The sequence below is a fragment of the Ptiloglossa arizonensis genome, chromosome 3 (assembly GCF_051014685.1).
Source record: "Ptiloglossa arizonensis isolate GNS036 chromosome 3, iyPtiAriz1_principal, whole genome shotgun sequence".
Taxonomy (NCBI): Eukaryota; Metazoa; Arthropoda; class Insecta; order Hymenoptera; family Colletidae; genus Ptiloglossa; species Ptiloglossa arizonensis.
Window position 1 is genome coordinate 30,269,312 of NC_135050.1, and position 12,487 is coordinate 30,281,798.

Genomic DNA, 12,487 nt, shown 5'->3' on the forward strand with positions numbered 1-12,487 from the left:
GATATATATAAGTAGAAATTTTCAATGTTTTCTACCTTTATCGACTTCGATGATTCTTTTGAACGTAGCTAAATCACTGTTCTTGAACCAGGAGGTCGCTCCAAAACCTTTGATATTTTACAATATCGGTATTTCAGAACGTACAACCCCATCTCCCGCAAGATAAAATGTCTGTTGTGTATCTTGTATGTATTTACCTACATCCTATATCTTGTCGGTGCATATATGCACATCATCTGTGATATAACGACTGCACCGGCTTAAACTATAAAGAATTGTTGTCCTTATTGTTTTTCAGCTTGTCTGTGATCGAAAATAAATCTGGCCCCTAATGCCAATATCGATCAATTAAATTTTATAGCTGAGATATACTGTCGATCGTATTATTTATATTATTTGTTAACAAGTTCTAAATGTTGTCATTGAAATCAGTTAGAACGTTACGTATTAACGCTGGGTAAATATACGAATAATAATAATAAGTCATACCTTATTTTTAAACTTGAATTTTACATTTACACCACACGTTAAGTGAATCGATGTTTTATCAATACAGCTATTAAATATTTTGTATACTTTCCGATTGTAATAATTGAACCATCTGTTTTAAATAATTATATTTTTGATGCGCATTATCATTCTGTCACCTTAACTCTAAAATAACGTAAATTGGCATCTGAAAGCCAATGCAAAATACATAACGCGCTTAAAAATGTCCACGTTATTTCATACTACGATAAGAAAACGATAGCTGTGCGTGTATACCTTTGACCTCCCATGACAGATTGCATTGATCCATTAAAATCATACCGTTTATCACATTGTTGAGGAATACTTTACTCGCTTCCACAATAAATCAACGTCTTATCTGCCATTTGAGTGAACAGTGCCGTATAGTACGGTAGGTAAGTTACAATTAAAAAATTATTTTACTCTTTATTAATGTAATCGAGCGATATCTTTGTGATATTCGTATTCACAATATGTGCAATATTATTTCTAGAAATGATAAATATCATTTCCAAATTTAAATCGTGAAGTAAAATAGAACATTTTTTCGCAACAAAATCAAAAGCTTCGAAACATTTTTTAAAATGAAAAATCAACGTACAAAGTATTTCATCGATTCATCGAAAATAAATATTAAATATTTTGCCTTTTAAAATCAGTCAGCGCCAAACAGTTCGCAACTTATCGACCTGTATCTCGTGTTTTTCTCCAGTTCTATTGTTAACGTCACCGTTTAATTCACGACCACTAGTGAATTTCATTACAAAATGGTCACAATTCTTCTGTTAAATACAACTTTCTTATGTTCCGAAAATCCACTTTTCCTAAAATTAGTCGATACGATTCGAACAAATACCCGCTTCGCGAGACTCCTCTTGTGTTGCATAAACAGGCATATCCGTACAACTGTATTTGCATCGAAGTAAAAGTTTAGTCATACTCCGTTCTAAGTAAAAGAACCGGTGATAAAGAGGATGTTAAATTGGCTCAAGATTTAGAAGTTACTAGAGATAGTAAAGGTCTTTTAGAAAGACGGCACACACGAATTACCATCCAAATAATGTACAATTATGAATAACAAAATAATATACATAAAATGTATATTGACTACCAAATAAAAGTAACGAATGTAGTTCATGTAATTTCCAAATTTTATTGCGAATATTCTTACAGTTTGATATACTACTTAAACATCAATTAGTAAGCTAAAGCATAGACATACTTTGCACAAAGATCAAAACGTATACGTTTGTTCGTTATTCGTCTGCGTGAAACTTCGATGATTTATTATCGGAAGGAAATTGTACTCGCAATCAGTTCTGTTTGCGAATTGAGTCGGTGAGTTAACAAGAGATCTACGAGCGCGCAATGCATAATAAAAAAAAAACGAAAGGGGAGACCGATTAAAAAAGGGAGTTTGATATTGGCGCGCGGCTTGCGCATAGCTAAAATCAATGAGTCCACCCGGCGATAGTGCCAGTGCAACTTCACCAACGTCGTGACGGAGCCGCGTTCGGTCTTCCGTATCCACGGATTTTCCACGTCTTTTCTCTGAAAATTCGTGTTATCACGTAATAAAAATCATGTAAGATTAGAAGTTGAAATGCCGAGTCAGGAAGACATGGATCTTTGTACCGACAAAGTACTGTCCAAGGGGAGAATACTTCAGGAACTAACGAAAGCTGTCAAATTGGTGAGTGGTTGCTCGAGCACAGGGATGACGTATCAAGGCCATACGTCATCTATATATATATATACGTCTGTATGCACCTTCGTAACGCGGATTTAAATCTACATACACCGCGATCTGAACCCCTTCCTAAATGTTCTTCGATCGCGATCGTCCTTTGACTTGGACGGATTTGCGTCCTTATTTCTTTCCTAGTTCCGGTAGGTAAAAACGACTTTCTTGAAGTACTTAACTATGCGGATTACCTGAAATCGAAATTGCACGCACACACGCGTTTTAGTGCGTCAACCGTTTAATACGGTGAACGTATTTTATTATCTTCTTTCTTTTTGAACGGGAGGTATATGCATGTGCTTCTATTGTCGTCACAATTTCTCGTTTTTCGGGTGCGAGTCCTTTGACATCGCAATTCATATCATAACTCTTCGTGACGACATATGTAGATGTTTCTTTCCCCGTTTATTCGTATACCTGTCAGTCAAATATGACATTTCTTCCAATCCTTTTCGGGACCCACGCGGGTCGATGAATCTGTTCGTCATTTCGGGAACTGCTGCGTTTTCTGTTTCCAAGATTATACGTTGAATTATTTTCGTTATCTTAATTCTGATTTTCTTTGCATTGTTGCTCCTAGGCTGTATGATCATTGTTGTGGTTTCTTGTTCCTTTGTGTAATCTTTGCGACGACAGTAGTAATCGCAAAATAGTTAAATATGTGTAAGTATTGTGCTTATTTTGTGTTTCAGTAATGAATTTATCCTTTAAAACATTTGGTTAACTTTTTTTTCCAACTCGTAGCTACAATACAGCTTCTATCGTGAAAATAATTTTGCAATTGTATTTTAATGTGTTAAAGAAAAGTTTCAACTATCGTTAATAGTTTGTTGCATTGTAATATTAAATATAATAACCTTACTATTTGTTCCTATTTTTAATTACTGCTTAAATGAAATCATTTTATCTGTTTTGATCAGGTTTACGCTCAGAGTTTATATGGTACGGTAGTCTTAGATGGAGATTCATGGTTGGTCTATTGGTTAGATCGAGCCTTGCGTCATGGGTTGCGCGTAGAACGACACGGATATTGGGGTACTGCTCGTGAACTTAGTCATCAAGATACAGTTGTTGTAATTCATGCTCTCCAAAGTGTACTAACTTCCATTGGAAAAGGTACGTTTAAAAATGTATAAAGTAAAACAGATAGTAAATTTCTTAGCGCGTACTAGGTCGTTTAATAAGTTTTGTCGTTCGATAAGACTTATTGAACAATATAGTACTAGGTTGCTCAATAAGTTTTATCAAACAACAAAAGTTATTGAACAACTTATTACTTAAAAGATATGTAATAAGAAACTTTTTTCATCAATTTTGTCAAATTGTGTTATACACTGTTGCCAATTTTATAGGTCGTGCATGGCTTTACCATACCCTTAGCGAAGGCAGCTTTGAAAGTTATTTAGCCTGTTTGTTACGAGATTCAAAAACATTGAAAAAACAATACTTTCCACATGCACTTGTTCGAGATGCTGATAAAACCAACCAGTTAGTTAATCTCCTTGTCGGTCTAGAAAATGTGTCCTTCACGTTGCAATTGGTATGTACATCCACGTTATATTGTAAAAGTAATTAAAAATTTTGAAAAGTTCTTTTATTACGTAGAAGTTTTAATAAATTCCAAAATAATTTCACTTTGGATATATTATAAAATTATAATTATAATTACATATACATGTATGTGCACTGTTTAAAATGAAGAATATGTGTCACACTTTCTTTTAAATTATTATGTTTTACATGTATTATAGAGTTTTTGTTGATATTTCTTGATAAAATATATTTAACATCTTTTCTCTTTGGAAAACATTGATATTGGTATCGTACACAAGAAGCATCTATTCTCTTTCTTTTACGTTTTATAGAGTCAGTGTGGTAAAAGCCAGTGACGATATCAACGTGTGGTCGTCGGCATTTTACAGCAACGTGTTTTGCAGTTTTTACTTTATTTCCCCCATGTTGATATCAGTATCACCCCCTGGTTACAATTATCTCGATAATAAATAATGTCTGTCACTTAGCAAGAGCTGTGTGTCTAGATGAATCTGTTTTCATGAATTTAAGGGGCAATAAGTTATCGCTAATGTACACATATTTTTCATACATTTTATATCACCTTCTTTGTTTGTTCATGGAAAATCCTTTGCAGGCAATTTGTAATTGCATATTTACTAAACAAATGAAATTTTCTAGTTTTACAATATTTTTTCCATTCATCTTTGATTATTCGAAAAAAGTACTTCCTTAGATTTATTTATTTCAATATTAAAAAAAAGAAAGATATATTAGATATCAAAAATTTTGTTAAATTATAGAATAAGTATATGAAATGAATTAGTTCAGAAAAAATTGATTTTTTAACAGAGAAATAACTTTTAATTGTAAAAACTGTTTGCCATTTAGGATGTAACGTATCTAGATACCTGCAACTATATGCCTCAAAGGCCTATGAGTGTAAACCCTTCGGTAACCATATTATCGTTACACCTTAGATCGTCTAGTGTTTCCTCGAGTTTAGCATCTCCTGGTGACAGTGGTGTTGCTTTCGACAGCGACATGGATCTTGCAAATGAAACAGATGCCAGTAGCTATAAAGAGGTACATATTTTGCGAAGAAATCTGTATCAAAATAGTAACTTTTATTTTGTATAAATTACGAATTTGTTTACACTTTTTAGGAAGATTTCAATCTTGAAGAAATTCCAAAGTATCGAAATAATAGGTACAAGACAATGATAAACAATCGTATAGAGGACAATAAAAATCTAAGTTCCAGCGATTCCAGCGATAGTGGAAAAACACCCACGCAATCACCTGGAATGGTCACAAAATTTCAAACCTCAACAGTGACGAAAAGTGATATAGCAAACCAGAACTTAACTAGAAAACTCGACGACAATGAGCTTAATTGTTCCAGTCTGGATACTTTAAAGGATTATGATTTTTATAGTAAGAGTTTGGACGAGTCCAAGTTAGATAAAGTAAATAATAAACTGGACAATGAAGTCAAAGAATTAAACAAAAGAAGCACCTATTACAGCGACGGTAGTTATAGTTTTAAAAGAAACGTTGATCCCCGCAATTCATATGTAATTAATAACGATACGAATCTCTTGGAGCTCAGCATGACCATTTCAGATTGCGAAAATATGGAAGCACCGTACGGTATTTTAAATACCATCAATATGACGGATACTAGTATTTTGTCATCTTCTAGCTCGGAAGCTTTAGTACAACGTAGGCAGCGTAAAAAGAAACGCGGAGAAAGTAAAAAACGTGTCAGTTTTCACGAGGATATTTTGAAAACTATGAAACTGGACGACGACGAGAACTATGCCGATTTCTCCATGAGTTTTTTAACACCTAATTCAGTTCAAAAGAAAGACGTTCAAAAAGGAAGATATAGTTGGTGTGCCCATGGAGACTCCCCTTACATTCAAAAGAACGTCAACACCAGAAATGCACACTCAGATTACTATTCGTACTCTTCGTCATCGAGCATTTTCGACAGCGATTGCGAGAAAAAAACATTGTTACAAACGTGTGAACAGTCATTGTGCCAGAGTAATTGCAAATGCGCTTGTGGATTATCGATTTCAGAACGCGGTGCGCCAGAAGGTCAAGAGGATCCTGGTAAAACGTTAAGACCGAAAATGGAAATTGAATTGGAGGAAAATGAGGCGCAAGAGGCATATATCGTTGAAAAAGCTTGCGGAAATATCGTAGAGGATCCTCCGTCGAAAGTTCAAATGCCTTGTCCTTCTAATTCAAAAAAATGCAACAGTTCCAGCGATTGGTCGGATGTAGATAGTGTTACCTTGTCGGACTTGGATGAACGTAGAAATAGTAGGCATCTTGCCTCACCGTCGAAAAAACGTAATGTAACGTCAATATTAACCGGGGAAAGTAGCAATAAATTGTTGACACCGCCACCTTTGAGACAGACATCATCAAAGACTTCATTATTGAGTAGATTTTTGAAGTCCATTACGGAGCGGAAGTTTGAAATTAAAAGGAGCAAAAAATCGCAAAAATCGAATCCTTTGTACATCAAAGGCGTGAAAGCAAGCTATGACTCGTTTAAAGATTTTAACGACAACCTTGATCGAGAAATACAGGAGAACATAGAAGCTGAAAGGCAACAATTCAGTGGAGAAAAAATTAGCTTGAAGTTGCGAGAACTGTTTAAGAAGTACATATACAGGGACAAAACGGAAGAATTATACAAAGTATACAAAGTTAGGAGTTCGTATATGACGAATGGAGAAAGCAAAGCTATGATCGCTTTATTAACGGACAAAACGTTATACTTGACAGGCTCGAAGTTGGACCACACCTATAGCAATCAGTTCGTTATTCCTTATAACGAGTTAGATGTTATTATGGTACGTTTCGCTCAAATAATGACATTTATTATAAGATCTATCTGTAATAAGAGATACAAAATACTTTCTAGATTGGGCCAAATGCACAAACAATATTGTTATCTAACGCGGATTATGAGATGCAATATTTATTTTCTACGGGAAGTTCCCACACTACTTCAGAATTAATTTCTCACTTGGAAATGGCGATGAGACGATCTCCAACAAAACCAAGGCTTCCAGCAGTTAAAAAATTGAGCTACGAAGATATGCATATTCTGAAACACTCGATTCTTTATGATACCGCTGTACATCCTGTATGTAAACACGAAAATTGCCTACAATTATTTTTTGCTACTAATATTAGCTTGAAACTAATCGACAACGTTTTAAATTTTAGGATGAAAAAATTGAACATTACAATCTTATTTATATGGAAGATGAACATATGTCGCCTCCTAGCACACCGTGTGGACCGACTAAGGAAGGTGATCTTATGTATAGACCACACACTTACCAACAGCTTCATCCCAATGCTCCAACTAATCCATGGGAAGCGGGATATTTTGTCTTGAAGGGTGGTGTTGTTTATATGTTTATGGATGCAAATCAGCGACTTCCCAAACGAGCGATTCCATTAAAGGGTGGTCTGTGTCAAGGATGTCGAAGGATTCCCAATGCCTATCGTCCGCACACATTCGAAATACTTTTAAAACCGAACAAAGCTTTTCAATTCGCCGCTCCAGACGAGTACGTTGCTTCCGAATGGTTGCAAAGTTTTGTTCAGAGCGCATCCGGATTGTTCGATACCTCAGAAAATAGAGAACCTTTACCATGTAGCCTTATCACGACTACTAACCATTTAGTTGCCATGAAAGAAGTATTTCCTGGTAAGCAACGCGGACAAACGCTTTCTTGTGCCTCTGTAGAGGATCTTACGGCCTTCAGAGTACCTTTGACTCAACAGTCCTGGTGCATACTGGTAGGTATTTTGATAAATTTGTACATCGTGCCATTTTATACTGTTATTTTGTTTTGCTAATTCAAAGGAGTTCGCTTGTCGAGAAGTACACGAGAGCAGCGGCGATTGGGTCATATATTTCACAAACTATACCGAATTATGCACTTTTAGAGAGATTTTGGAAACGCTGTGGGCTAATGCGAGTTTGGTACGTAGGACGCACGTTTATTTTAAAAGTAAGGATCGTCTTGTATCTGTTGTTTGATCATTCTAATGAAATTGTACCTGTCTAGGGTGAATTTCCTATGATAACGCTTCCGCCAGAAGACAAGCTTCACCAACGTTGTTCGGATGCCAGTAAAGAGCTAGAGCTTGCATGGCGATACTTGCTACCCTCGGAAATCGACTAAATATTAAGGTGTATTGATAGACAATAGCGAGGCATCGTTGCATTCGATAAGAGAAATCCGCAGAATATAAATATTCGGCAATTCAATTCACAAACATAACTATACAGCGATACGATCAAATTGAATGCAACGGCTAAGTAACTTTTTAAGCATCGACATAACAAACATTTAACTGCGCTCGAAATGGGTGGATTATATTTCTTCGCATTGGCGAGAAATGATGAAATCATATAAATATAGATATTTAGCGATACGTAATATCGATGTTCTAACTCACTAAAACGGTGCAATATCTTTCTAATAGCATAAGTCACCTCGATAATCTCTATCATTAATAGTGATGCAGGATTGTAATATAACGGTGAATGCATAAGATCATTGTACCAGTTACATGGATGTCTATATATTCACATTTATTGTAAGAACTAATCCGCATTTGAAAATGCACCATCGATATCGAATGAATGATGCTTAAAACAAATGCTGATAAAATGGTAGTAAGACTTAGAACAGCTTCGACAAGAAAGAATACTCTATAAATTGCTTTTAAAGTAATTGTATGACGTATAATTACACATTCCTAATAGTAATATTGATAATGACAGTAATTATAACAACGCAGCTTTCTAATTTTATTTGTAACATCTTCTTTTTCTATGTACGCGGGATCGATCGCTTCAAAATCGTTAAATCTTAGTTAGATTCATCTATATTGTTTTATTCTCAATTGTATAGGTATGAATATAATTGACCATGAGAGGTAATTATATCATATCGTTCTTAAGGTGCTTTTATTTAATAACTCGATATTTCAAATTGACGATTGAATTTTTTTTTTCTTTACGTAGCGTTAAAATTTTAAAGATCGTCATACTAAACATATCGAGGAAAATTAGGGTGTTAGATTCGTTACGTTAATCAAAACATTGTTCTTAAATATTAATCGTATGTTTCTAGGCAAAAGAAACAATTTTATGCACCAAAGAGGTTTCTTCTAACGTGCGAATTAATTTGTTTGAATGTTCGATTTTGTATGCTTTCTTTTTTTAAGATTATACTTTACGTTACCAAACTACATGAATGGATGCAGTTTGTAAATGAATGTGAATAAAATCGTAATACTATATGCATCGTTTCATGTAGTTACAAATAATTGTGATAAAGCATTTAAACAATAAAGCGTTAAATTAATGAATTTGTGTATGGTATACGATAACAAAATTGGAAACACAATTAGTTCTCTATGTTAGTTTCTAATACATCTAAAAATACAGGATGTTACACTTTTTACATGGTTCGTGTGAACATAATTCTTAAATAATATGACCATGGAATTTTTGCACAACGTTAACGCCGCCGTACATGACTTTCAGAGTTACAAGAAAACGAATAGAAATAAAATTATGACTAGTCAACAAAATAAAAAAGAAAAAAAAATGTGTCAAGTTTTTTCCTATTGTAATACGATGTATCGGTAAATTTGGTTTTTAAATATATCTCAAATAAGATACATTCACATCTCGAAGTTCTTCCATATAATATAAATTTTTTGTACATTTCATCCTAATAGTTACGTGCTTTACAATCTATTATATTCATAAACAACCTAATTAAATGGATTAATAGTACTTAATCGACAGTAGAGTATTAGACTATTCAATATAGTATTATACATATATTTCTCCATTAATCAGGTTTCAGATATTTGTTATCATGCATTTTCAGATATTTGCCGATTTTCATGAAAATATTTAATTATTATATACAGTAAATGCTTTTTTTAAACAATTGCCTACTTATGTTGATATTTTTAATACTATTTTATGCAGTCAACTGCCAATATTTTTTGAACTTCTTAAAATTGAAAAATATTTGAACAATGTTAATAACTGATGACAACTTGAATGGAATTAGATATAATATAGAATGCGACAATACTAAATATATTTCATAATTAATTAGGACTGCTGATTTTCACTTACACTGATGCTGTTATTCTACAAGTAGAATTTGTAGTTATCTTTAAAATTCATTCTATGCAGTATAGAAAGTAGTTCTGCTTACATAGAGTATGGAAGTAGATCTACTTAAGAGAGTTCTATTTAGAGTATGAAGTAGTTCTACTTAAAAGATATTATGTAAAGAAAAAAATGAATTTATATGGATTCAAAAGGTCCAACCGATTTTTTCCACCTCTTTACTTTTTCTATATTTGCTTCTGGATACTGTTCTTTCGTAGCTTCAAGATCGAGATTCGGGAACATTCGCATCAGAGCAGCCACACGATTGTTGGCACGGCTGAAATTTAAAAAGTTTTAAAGAACAGTTTGTAATAATAGACAAGAAGAACGAATTTAAAGAAATATTTCATAACAGATTAGTCGTGATACAAACTTTTGCGTTTTGCGTTTCTCATTCCAAAGTTTTTCTCTATAGAGACGTAGGAATTTTCTAACCGCATATCCACCATAACCAAACTTGTGCGTTTTGTACCATTTACGATTCATAAACTGTGGTACTGGATACTGAATCATTTTATAGAAGCGGCGTAAACCTACGAAACAATTTCAAATGTGGTTTTCATAACAATATTTATACATATTATAGTATACGTGCCAAATATAAAAAGTATTATACCAAAAGCATCGAATACAAATTTTGTAGGTCGTTCTCCAGTTGTTCCAGTTTCAAGCTGGAAATATGCTTGATTTCTTTCACGAACAACTGATTCTAAATTTTCCATACTGTCTAAGACTTTATCAATTCTTTCAGGATTAGGGAAATACTCAATCTGGTCATTATAAGCATTTTCCATTGTTAAAAGCATATTGCGTTCTTTCAATAATACGAACCTAAATATTTTAGATACAATTGCTGTTATAAATTTTTGCGTGCAACTTATCTTACAAGTTACATACCACAACTTATGAAGGTCTTCGTTGCTTTTTAACCTTAATTCATTTTTCAACCAAGAACGTCCTACCTTTACTTCATTCTTTCCCCAATTTTTTTTATTATCAAAGAATTCCATTAAGTCATTTTGTTTAGAGGTAGTATGAATAAATGCACATTGAAAAGTAGGTACCCTAGAATATATAAAATCATATTTATTTGATTTGTTACAATAAGGTTTAATTTTTGAAAATTACAAAACGTATCTAAGAGGTTAAAGAATTACTTTATTAAACATTTGTGCCCGAAATTTATGATCATAAAATTATAAACGTGTACTTCTACAGTCTACAAGAATTCAAAAACATAACCTAAAATATTTGATGCTAATTATTATTGTAATCAAATATAAATCGTTTTAGAAAAGGCTGCTGAGTTTTAGAAAAAAAACTCAACCTGCAGGATTATTCATAGGTCTTGTTAAACCACCTTTATACTTATTTTAATTGATAAATGAAACAGTATTTATCGCACAAGGTGCTACACACAACGAATACATAAGAAATAATTTAGTAAAATAGAAATAAATAACGAACTTTCGAATATATAATCGTGGACTGGAGATCGAATTAACATTTTGAACAAGAGGGAAGTTTGTTAGTAGCTTTGTCACGTTATTTACACTTTTCGAAATTTGTACGGCTTTCGTAAGACCTGCCATTTTGTTCGTAGAAAAGCAAACCAGTTTCGATCTATGCTGGTGCTAACACTTGATACCAACTTACGGTATAAGTTACACAAAAATAAAAAGAATCAAAACATTAGAGTGGATACAATTTGTACTATTTATCATTAACAGGATATGCAAATACTCAAAATGTAATAAATATGTAAAACGTCAAAAAGAATCAAATAAATGAAACTTATATTTCGGATTACATTAATAGGGGAATAACGTTTAAAAACAAAATGCGTTTACTGTAATAATTGTAATATTTATTATCACAAACTATGAGTTAAAACGTACACAGTAATGTAAGAAAAATTAACCGTGATGTTTATAATTGTTTCCTTCTCCCTAGGTAATTTCATGATGCGGACATAGTGTTTCGAAATAGAATTAGAAAAATCGTTTGATTTTACATCATACAAAGATAAAAATTCGCCGCCACAAATACACTTTATTCTAAAAATCGTCTAAATTGTAACTAACGCTGTTTCCAACAGAAAGACGATCATCCTATCATTTACAATTGAAAATTTTTATACAATTCAATTGATGGTAATTATTGTAGTAGAAAATATTTAATCAATATATTCTATCGCCAATAAACGGATCAAAAAGTCGATCAAAGGCACCTTTTCAGACATTAATTACACTTACAATTACATAAAAATTATATTGCTTTAATGTACTACTATATACACTGGTGATCTAATGTTATCGATTGATATGAGTTTTTCATTGTTGCCTTCTCATGCATGTTACAGTTTAAGGTGCTTGTATTTTTTAAAATCTTTTCGTAAAATATATTTGCATATATATAATTACACACACACACACACATACATATATATATATATATATATTTATATATATATACAT

At 32.9% G+C, this 12,487-nt stretch overlaps 2 protein-coding genes across 2 annotated transcripts; one reads left to right on the forward strand and one right to left on the reverse strand.

Moving 5' to 3' along the window:
• The first annotated feature begins 1,982 nt into the window (after positions 1-1,982).
• Prd1 (pleckstrin homology domain-containing protein pruning defect 1) lies at positions 1,983-9,180 on the forward strand. Its single transcript, XM_076306850.1, has 9 exons — positions 1,983-2,203; positions 3,175-3,370; positions 3,607-3,794; positions 4,658-4,852; positions 4,933-6,639; positions 6,711-6,935; positions 7,019-7,600; positions 7,668-7,787; positions 7,873-9,180. The coding sequence occupies exons 1-9, from the start codon at positions 2,114-2,116 to the stop codon at positions 7,987-7,989; spliced, it is 3,420 nt and encodes a 1,139-aa protein (XP_076162965.1). The 5' UTR covers positions 1,983-2,113; the 3' UTR covers positions 7,990-9,180.
• Mrpl47 (mitochondrial ribosomal protein L47) lies at positions 8,382-11,637 on the reverse strand. The gene is made up of 5 exons (XM_076306851.1): positions 11,478-11,637; positions 10,908-11,075; positions 10,627-10,841; positions 10,384-10,543; positions 8,382-10,287 (listed from the first exon to the last, which is right to left on the reverse strand). The coding sequence occupies exons 1-5, from the start codon at positions 11,600-11,602 to the stop codon at positions 10,146-10,148; spliced, it is 810 nt and encodes a 269-aa protein (XP_076162966.1). The 5' UTR covers positions 11,603-11,637; the 3' UTR covers positions 8,382-10,145.
• Positions 11,638-12,487: the final 850 nt, after the last annotated feature.